The sequence below is a fragment of the Procambarus clarkii genome, chromosome 5, assembly GCF_040958095.1.
Source record: "Procambarus clarkii isolate CNS0578487 chromosome 5, FALCON_Pclarkii_2.0, whole genome shotgun sequence".
NCBI lineage: Eukaryota > Metazoa > Arthropoda > Malacostraca > Decapoda > Cambaridae > Procambarus > Procambarus clarkii.
This window is the reverse complement of record NC_091154.1, coordinates 7,799,802-7,810,409: the sequence shown is the minus strand read 5'-3', so window position 1 is coordinate 7,810,409 and position 10,608 is coordinate 7,799,802. Positions and strand designations below refer to the sequence as shown.

Genomic DNA, 10,608 nt, shown 5'->3' with positions numbered 1-10,608 from the left:
AAGACTCCTCTTTGATTGGCTGAGGCTGGAGACTGGCCCTGTAAACTCCTCTCTGATTGGCTGAGGCTGGAGACTGTCCCTGAAGACTCCTCTCTGATTGGCTGAGGCTGGAGACTGTCCCTGAAGACTCCTCTCTGATTGGCTGAGGCTGGAGACTGGCCCTGTAAACTCCTCTCTGATTGGCTGAGGCTGGAGACTGGCCCTGTAAACTCCTCTCTGATTGGCTGAGGCTGGAGACTGTTCCTGAAGACTCCTCTCTGATTGGCTGAGGCTGGAGACTGTTCCTGAAGACTCCTCTCTGATTGGCTGAGGCTGGAGACTGGCCCTGTAAACTCCTCTCTGATTGGCTGAGGCTGGAGACTGGCCCTGTAAACTCCTCTCTGATTGGCTGAGGCTGGAGACTGTTCCTGAAGACTCCTCTCTGATTGGCTGAGGCTGGAGACTGGCCCTGTAAACTCCTCTCTGATTGGCTGAGGCTGGAGACTGGCCCTGTAAACTCCTCTCTGATTGGCTGAGGCTGGAGACTGGCCCTGTAAACTCCTCTCTGATTGGCTGAGGCTGGAGACTGTTCCTGAAGACTCCTCTCTGATTGGCTGAGGCTGGAGACTGGCCCTGTAAACTCCTCTTTGATTGGCTGAGGCTGGAGACTGGCCCTGTAAACTCCTCTCTGATTGGCTGAGGCTGGAGACTGGCCCTGTAAACTCCTCTCTGATTGGCTGAGGCTGGAGACTGGCCCTGTAAACTCCTCTCTGATTGGCTGAGGCTGGAGACTGGCCCTGTAAACTCCTCTCTGATTGGCTGAGGCTGGAGACTGTTCCTGAAGACTCCTCTCTGATTGGCTGAGGCTGGAGACTGGCCCTGTAAACTCCTCTCTGATTGGCTGAGGCTGGAGACTGTTCCTGAAGACTCCTCTCTGATTGGCTGAGGCTGGAGACTGGCCCTGTAAACTCCTCTTTGATTGGCTGAGGCTGGAGACTGGCCCTGTAAACTCCTCTTTGATTGGCTGAGGCTGGAGATTGTTCCTGAAGACTCCTCTCTGATTGGCTGAGGCTGGAGACTGGCCCTGTAAACTCCTCTCTGATTGGCTGAGGCTGGAGACTGGCCCTGTAAACTCCTCTTTGATTGGCTGAGGCTGGAGATTGTTCCTGAAGACTCCTCTCTGATTGGCTGAGGCTGGAGACTGTCCCTGAAGACTCCTCTCTGATTGGCTGAGGCTGGAGACTGTCCCTGAAGACTCCTCTCTGATTGGCTGAGGCTGGAGATTGTTCCTGAAGACTCCTCTCTGATTGGCTGAGGCTGGAGACTGGCCCTGTAAACTCCTCTCTGATTGGCTGAGGCTGGAGACTGTCCCTGAAGACTCCTCTCTGATTGGCTGAGGCTGGAGACTGTCCCTGAAGACTCCTCTCTGATTGGCTGAGGCTGGAGACTGTTCCTGAAGACTCCTCTCTGATTGGCTGAGGCTGGAGACTGGCCCTGTAAACTCCTCTCTGATTGGCTGAGGCTGGAGACTGGCCCTGTAAACTCCTCTCTGATTGGCTGAGGCTGGAGACTTCCTGAAGACTCCTCTCTGATTGGCTGAGGCAGCTGGTGTGGTGGCCACACAACAGCTGGTGTGGTCAACTTTCCTCACTTTAACTTTAATAAATTCTAAATTATTTTCTTAATATATAAAAGATTACGAACAATAGTTCGTTATAAAAATAGTGTAAGGTAATGAAGATGGGAATAATTAGTATTTTATCCATTAATGACCAGCCAAACATATAATTTTAATTTGAAATACCAATAATTATTATGTAAACAAATTGAAAATCAGCAAACATTATTAAATATTTTTCACTAATTTTATGTTGTTTTTAATTATATTTAAAATGAGAAAAGCAAATTTGTAAATTGTTGAGTAACTTAAGTGGTAGGACTAGTATTAACAATAATTGTCGATTCTGAGACCTTCCCGACCCGGTCAAAACGCGGGGACGTTTCTAAACTTTACTTTATCCAAAAAGCATTTTAATGTGTTGTTTTAACACATTTGCGTTTTTATGTTCCTATTTAAACTGTATCGGAGCCTTAGTATGCCATTTACAATATCAGGATTTGCCTATATTAGGATTTGTATTTTATTTCACTTATGTTAAGGGACGATTTTGAGTCGCATATTGAATAGAAAACGGAACTATATAAAGTTCATCAAATAAAAAAAATCAAATAAAAATGTTTATTCAGGTAAAAGTACACACATAGAGGATGAGTTACAAACATAACGTTGTAGTTATAGATGGAACCCAGGCAGGGAGGAGCTGTTCGCAAGATGCAACTGTCTGATGGCTCCCAGCTTGACTATGTAAACAGATTCAAATACCTTGGCCTTGAGGTGCCACTGTATGCTCCTGTTGTATTCAGACTCTGTCGTCAGTTTAAAGAGAGGCTCCGAGCTCTCAGGGCTGTTGCAGGTTATCACTCAGGCTATGGTGCCAATGTCAGAATTGTCAAAATGATGTACCTTGCATACATCAGATCTTTAGTGGATTATGCTGCACCTCTGCTTGTCTTGATGCCTGAAAGAAAGCTTGGAGGGCTTGAAAAATTGCAGAACGAAGCCTTGAGGATAATCCTTGGGTGCCCTCGTACCACAAAGATACTTAATATGAGAAAGGAACTTAATATTCCGAGCGTTGTTGATCGTGTTACTGAAATTAACTATTAAATTGATATAAAAATGCTTAGGCTAACTCATCCAAATCCTTGCACAGAAGCCCTCCAGAATTTCTTTATTGAAGATCAGCATTGTTCCAAATGGATAACAAAAACTGGAACTCAACTCAGAATGTATTAGGTTCATGATTTGTACCAAGAGAAACAACAACAGCACTTTCCTGCACCGTGGGAGGTTACACCCTTTCCAGTTTTAATCCCTCCCTTTCCACCCAAGAAGCAAATTAGAGATCAGCCCAAGCTTCGTCTTGAGACAAAGCTCAACGCCTTAATCCATATTGATGCTCTGTCCACAGAGCATTCTCCCTCTCAAATCATATACACTGATGGTTCCCTACACCGCACCACGGGTGCAGCTGGAAGTGCAGTTGTCCTGACAATGGGCGATGGCCTATACTTTGAGTGGGGAGTCCGTATAAACAACTGGGCCTCTACCCTTCACACCGAACTATTTGCCTTGATCCTTGCACTGAAATGTGTACAAGTCTCCAAACTTGATACATTAATTGTAAGTGACTCCTTATCATCCTTAAATGCTCTCAACTCTTTAAGACATAACTGTAACATGCTCGTGTCCGAAGCCAGACACAAATACAACAAAATTATTAAGGATGGTAACAGAGTCCATTTCATGTGGTCTCCATCTCATGTTGGCCTCCGAATGCATGATAGAGCTGATAAGTTAGCCAAAGAATCTGCCTTTAAAGGAGCCGTTGAGTGTAACCTTGGATTGTCAATGAGCAATCTGAGAGCAGCAGTACACCGAGAACTTCAACAAGATCTTGTAGATCTGAGGCAAAGTGAAAGTGACACCAATAATTCCATCTATCATCATACTATCATGCAAGAGGAGCCACACATCTATGGATCATCCAATAAAATCAGCAGACTTCTAGATGTTACTACTGCTCGGCTTAGACTCGGTTACAAGTATCTCTGGGAATTCTCATTATCTGTTGATGTAGACCTGACCAAATGTAAACTGTGTCAACAAAATTCTTCGCATACCCTCCGTCACTATGTGATGGAGTGCGAAAAGATACGTGAATTTAGAAACAATTCTATAACCAATGTTCCAGCGATGTGTAAATATTTCATTCAAAATGATCTGCTACCAGAAATTTTAGCCAAATATCCCCAGTTTGCTAACTGTAGGTAGTAACTAAGTGATTGTAACCTATCCACCGCTGCCCACTGGATGGGGGGGCGGTGTAACCTATCCACCGCTGCCCACTGGATGGGGGGCGGTGTGCAGGACAAACATATAAATTGTGACACTAACTCTCCACATATGTCAGTTGCTTAATTTAGAACCTGTACTTGAGGTCGATCTCGATCCCATTGTTGATGTGACGACTTATACTGAATTTTGTAACTAGCTCATCAAGATTGTAACTTGCTTAGCTAAATGTATTGTGGGGTTCAGTCCCTGAGACCAAGATGGGTATGGAGTGCATAATAAATGAACTGAACTAAACTAACTTAGGTAGAACTTAGTTTTTCTTTTAAACTGGTTGAGAGAGGTACAGCCTTTGACATGATTGGGAAGGTCATTCCACATTCTGGGTCCCTTGATTTGTAGAGCATTTCTAGTTTGGTTAAGGCGTACTCCTGGAATATCAAATATGTATTTGTTTCTTGTGTGGTGCTCATGGGTTCTGTTACAACCTTCTATGAAGCTTTTAAGGTCAAGATTGGCATTACAGTTCAGAGTTTTAAATATATAGAGTACACATGAGGGGATGTACAGTGACTTAATATCTAACATATTCAGAGATTTAAGTATGGGTACCCAGCAGCTTAATTTGACCTGAGACTTTATTACCAAAGAAAATATAGAAAGTTTTGTCAATGTTAAGGGTGAGTTTGTTGGCAGTTAGCCAAAGATTGACTTTATTCAGCTCAGTATTCACAGTGACATTTAGAGCAAGGGGATCAGAACTGGAGAAGATGAAGGTTGTGTCGTCAGCAAATAAAATTGGTTTGAGGTGTTGGGAGGCATTTGGAAGGTCATTAATGTAGATGAGAAAGAGGAGAGGGCCAAGTATGCTGCCCTGAGGAACACCAATGTTGATGGGTAGGGTGAGAGAAATGGAATTATTCACAGAAACATACTGGAGCCTGTTAGTAAGGTAGGACTGAAGGTATTGCAGGGAGTGTCCTCTGACTTCATAATGATGTAATTTAAGAAGAAAGTTTTGGTGGTTGACAGTGTCAAAAGCTTTACGCAGGTCCACAAATAACCCAACAGGGAACTCATTTTTATCAAGAGCTGCATGTATCGAGTTAATCATACTAATCAGTGCTTTTATTGGGTCTGAACTATACTGGCAAGAGCTAAGTATATTGAGTTTGGCTAGATAAGAGTAAAGCTGCTTGTAGATCAGTTTTTCAAATATTTTTGACAAGGCTGGCAGAATTGATATAGGTCTGAAGCTGTTGACATCAGTGTGATCACTACATTTATGGACTGGGGTTACTCTCGCTTTTTTTTTAGAATATCCGGAAAGGTTTGGAGTTCAAGCGGTTTGTTGAAGAGCAATGCAATGGCATGAGCTAGAAAACTGGAGGCATTTTTGTAAATTAGAATTGGTATTTCAGCAAGGCCATTTGACTTAGTTTTAAGGGAAAGGATTATCTCATTAACATCATTGGAGTTAGCAGGAGTTAGGTACAGAGATTGTGGATAGTTACCTGTAAGGTAGTCCTTAACATTAGTTAGGGAGGATGGAATATCATTAGCAAGGGATGACCCAATGGACGAGAAGAACCTATTGAATTCAATAGCAGTGTCAGAGGCTGCAAGCACACCATCTTCATTATATAGAAGTATTGTTTTTTTTATTCAAAATACTTTTTGGTCCTAATATGGTCTCTTTTAAAGCGTTCTGCTTTGTGTCTGGAGAGTTTCTCATGAGTAGGCTGGCCGTTTTTCTGGTTTTATAGTTGTATCTTCTGATTTTTGTCTGTAAGGATAACGTTTCTATTAACAATATCTTTCAGGACCCTTTCCTCCGTTTTATGAGCTGTGGAAAAGAAGTTCCTGTAAAATAGTCAATGAAAATGAAAATGTAATAAGTTTTACGAAACGCGCTCAAGTGTCGCGTCAGACTAGAAATAAAAATGAATTTTGGAGAATTGATTTTTGAATTACCTCCAACAGTGAAAAGAAATGTACGAAAGATTGAGAAAATTCGTGTTAGAATTATTAATCTTACTTTTTCGGTCATATTTAATATATATATATATATATATATATATATATATATATATATATATATATATATATATATATATATATATGTATACATACACATACATATTTAATCACCCAAACAAATACACACATCAATAATCTTTTGTGTCACAAGTGATCAACAAGAGGCTCACAACAGTCATTATACAAGGCACTTTACATCTATAGTGAGTCACACAGTTACTAGTCTTGCTCCACACCCACCCAACTGGGCGACAGCTTTACAGTCATGTGCTCCACACCCACCCAACTGGGCGGCAGCTTTTACAGTCATGTGCTCCACACCCACCCAACTGGGCGGCAGCTTTACAGTTATGTGCTCCACACCCACCCAACTGGGCGGCAGCTTTACAGTCATGTGCTCCACACCCACCCAACTGGGCGGCAGCTTTACAGTCATGTGCTCCACACCCACTCAACTGGGCGGCAGCTTTACAGTCACGTGCTCCACACCCACCCAACTGGGCGGCAGCTTTACAGTCATGTGCTCCACACCCACCCAACTGGGCGGCAGCTTTACAGTCATGTGCTCCACACCCACCCCACTGGGCGGCAGCTTCACAGTCATGTGCATGCATTACCTACAGTAAGCAAATTTTGGATACTTCGCTAAGATTTCGGGCAGCACATCATTATGAATGAAGTACTTACACATTTCTTGGACACTATTGATGGTGTTATCTCTAAATTCCGCGATTTTTTCACATTCCATTATATAATGACGCAAAGTATGCGAATAGTTCTGCTGACAGAGTTTACATTTAGTCAAATCTACATCAGCAGATGTTACAAACTCCCAGAGGTACTTGTAGCCGAGCCTAAGCCTAGCAGTGGTAACATCTAGAAGTCTGCTAACCTTATTGGATGACCCATAGACGTGCGGTTCTTCCTGCATAATAGAATGATGATCGATGGAGTAACTGGTGTGAATTTCACTTTGCCTCAAGTCTCCGAAATTTAGTTGATGTTCCCGTAATATTGCTGCCCTCAGGCTGCTCAAAGGCAGTCCAAGTTGGTAATCAATTCCCTCTTTACGAGCAAAAATCTTGGCCAACTCATCAGTTCTATCATTTATTCGGAGACCAATATGGGAAGGAATCCACAGGTGACAATTTCTGACTCCATCATTGATTATTTCATTACATCTGAGTCTAGCTTCAGAGATAAGCACGTCACAGTTATGCCTTGGGGAGCTGAGGGCAGTCAAGGATGACAAGGAGTCACAATTAGCGTGTCAACTTTAAATTCATATACGCGCTCGAGTGCAAGGATTATGGCAACCAATTCTGTTTGAAGAGTGGAGGCCCAGTTACTGAGACGCGCTCCACACTCATGGGAGAAGGAACCATCTCTCCCTGTTAATTTACAATTTATTGATATATTTTAGTTTTGTTTTATTAGTTTTATAAAACTGTAATATCAATATAGCTATAAGTTAAGTACTAATTGTAATTAGGAAGCAATAAAATTATTATCTTCAAAAACTAAGAGGGTTAGGTGAGGTCGTGGTTTTCTATTCAGTTTTTCAGGTAAACTCAAATATTCACAATATATTTGACAGTACGATTTAATACTAAGTGAAAATAAGTACAATTCCTAACTGCTATGAATAGTACATAATTGCACTTAATTGTCTTCTTACATTTACCACCGCATTTTTGGAGGACGGGCTGTATATACAAAAGATTGGGGGTGGGGGGGGGGGGTAGGAGAAGAAAATATTAAAGTGTTCAACCTGAAACGAGAACCACCGCTGGTGAAAGTACTCACCTAGTTGTGTTTGCGGGGGGGGGGGGGGGTTAGCTCTGGCTCTTTGGTTCTACCTAGGTACCCGCCTAGTGTAGGGACCCATATAGCCTCGGAGAAGAAAATAATGAGTACTGAAAGAAGACCTTGTGGGTCATCACTGAACACTTTCACATTTTCCTCTCCTACCACACCTATTCTTTTTTTAATAATTTTCGACGATCGTTTTCTATCATTGTAAAACTAGCTTAATAAGTAATATTTTGTACAATTCATTAAAAAATTGTACGTCATTATTACAATTAACTGTGTAACTTTAAATTACTTTTGAATCTTTTAAAACTTTGGCATTAATTTTTATGGGTTTTGAAACTTTATATAGGATTTTCCAACACTAACATTTTTTAAATATATTTATAGGGCTACTGCGCTGATAATTGTCACGTTTGAAGAGCGCAATGTGACGTCATCAATTTTCGTTCAAATTTTTAGCTGCCTTTTGGGGCATCAATGATTAAATCATTTTGAATAGTATAAGTATCATATATCTACAATTAGTTGCATGAGGGGTTATTTTGTCAACACACTTTGGTGTACACAACAATGTTCTGCTACCATATTCTAAATGAATGATTTAGGATAATCATCTCATCTCCTGGGATCATATCTGGCCTAGTATCATTCATTTTAAATGAATGATTACAAAGTGTAGCTCAAAAACTAGCTTTAAGTTCATCTAAAATCCCCATCTCACAGGATGGTTAGTCATACATGGAGTCGAGAGAGAACATGAGATGCTAGGCTGATCTACCAGCCTGCACTAGCACACTCTAGGTAGAGTCTAGTCTACCAGCCTGCACTAGCACACTCTGGGTAGAGTATAGTCTACCAGCCTACACTAGCACACTCTGGGTAGAGTCTAGTCTACCAGCCTGCACTAGCACACTCTGGGTAGAGTCTAGTCTACCAGCCTGCACTAGCACACTCTGGGTAGAGTCTACTCTACCAGCCTGCACTAGCACACTCTGGGTAGAGTCTAGTCTACCAGCCTGCACTAGCACACTCTGGGTAGAGTCTACTCTACCAGCCTGCACTAGCACACTCTGGGTAGAGTCTACTCTACCAGCCTGCACTAGCACACTCCGGGTAGAGTCTAGTCTACCAGCCTGCCATATGACACTCATATATATATATATATATATATATATATATATATATATATATATATATATATATATATATATATATATATATATATGAGAAAGCTGCAAGAACATGCAAGTCATAGATCACTAAGAACTGTAATTGACCCGGCCAGGATTCGAACCCATGCCACGGTTCCAACACGACATTGCTCGCCTCTCAGCAGTAGCAGCCCCATATGCAGGGGATTTCCTGTTAGCAACCCCAATGTTGGCAACTGGCACGCGTTTCACACCACACGCCCTCCGAATTGCTGTGGCCCTCCGCCTTGTTGCCCCAATCCACACCAGATATAGGTGTATTTGCGGCGAGGTGGCGGCCGACAGGTACGGCCACCATGGCCTACTCTGCCAAAGTACAGGGGGATATGGATGGCACTCGGGGCAAAGCTAACGACATAATCAAGAGGAGCTTCACCACAGCTGGATGTCCAGCTGAAAGAGAGCCCGGTTACCTAATGCCCCATAACTCTGGAGCTCCTATTGGTTGCCCAATATTATTATTCACAGTGAACCCCTGGAAGAATGGCAAGCAGTTGGTATGGGACTATATGTGCATATCAACCTTGGTTAACATTTACATTGACTTCAGTGTTGCACAACCAGGTGGCGCTGCCACCCACAGGGAATTAGTCAAATTATGTAAGTTCAGAGAACTGGATACAATTATATTGTCCCCATTGCTTCTGAGACACACGGCGCCTGGGGTAAGAGGGCTACCAGTTTTTTGAAGGAACTTTGTTTTAGGCTAATTGAAACAACAAGGGACCCGAGAGCTGCCAGCTTCCTTTTCAAGCGCCTCAGCGTGGTGATACAAAGGGGAAATGCACACTGCATTCCGGGTTCCTGCCCGCCATCTGAAGAGCTGGAGGAACTCGACAACTTATAGTCATCTTTGTACCCTATATGTAACTCCTTTTTTTTTTAACAAAGTTTAAATAAAACAAATATATATATATATATATATATATATATATATATATATATATATATATATATATATATATATATATATATATATATATATATAACTGAAAACTCACACCCCAGAAGTGACACGAACCCATACTGCCAGGAGCACTCTGCTGGCGTACAGGATCCCTTAACCGCTCGACCAACACGACTGGACAAAAGAGGATGGTAGCCGAGGCTATTTCCATCCCCCCACCAACACTCGGTTGGTATTCTTGGGCATGGTATTTTATCAAATCACCTCATTCTTTGGGGTACACGTGAGGAGCACAAGTGCGAACAAGCCCGGTCATGTTGGTCGAGCGGTTAAGGGATCCTGTACGCCAGCAGTGTGCTCCTGGCAGTATGGGTTCGAGTCACTTCTGGGATGTGAGTTTTCAGTTGCATATAATCCTGGGGACCATTCAGGCTTGTTCGCATTTGTGTTCCTCACGTGTGCCCCAAAGATTGAGGTGATTTGGTAAAATACCATGCCCAAGATTACCAACCGAGTGCCGGCGGGGGGATGGAAATAGCCTCGGCTACCATCCTCTTTTGTCCGGTCGTGTTGGTTGAGCGGTTAAGGGATCCTGTATGCCAGCAGTGTGCTCCTGGCAGTATTGGTTCGAGTCACTTCTGGGGTGTGAGTTTTCAGTTGCATATAATCCTGGGGACCATTCAGGCTTGTTCGCACATATATATATATATATATATATATATATATATATATATATATAT

General features: G+C 42.4%; 1 protein-coding gene across 1 annotated transcript in view; it reads right to left on the bottom strand.

The window, feature by feature from the left end:
- Positions 1–9,812, bottom strand: part of LOC138372177 (uncharacterized) — a 20,024-nt gene extending 10,212 nt beyond the window's left edge. The window contains exons 1-3 of the mRNA XM_069337493.1: positions 9,752–9,812; positions 5,410–5,514; positions 1–1,659 (exon numbers count right to left, since the gene is read on the bottom strand). The exon at positions 1–1,659 is cut by the window's left edge and continues 1,398 nt beyond it. Of these exons, the coding sequence (XP_069193594.1) occupies positions 1–1,659; positions 5,410–5,514; positions 9,752–9,812 (1,825 nt within the window). The remainder of the gene's footprint in view (positions 1,660–5,409; positions 5,515–9,751) is intronic.
- Positions 9,813–10,608: the final 796 nt, after the last annotated feature.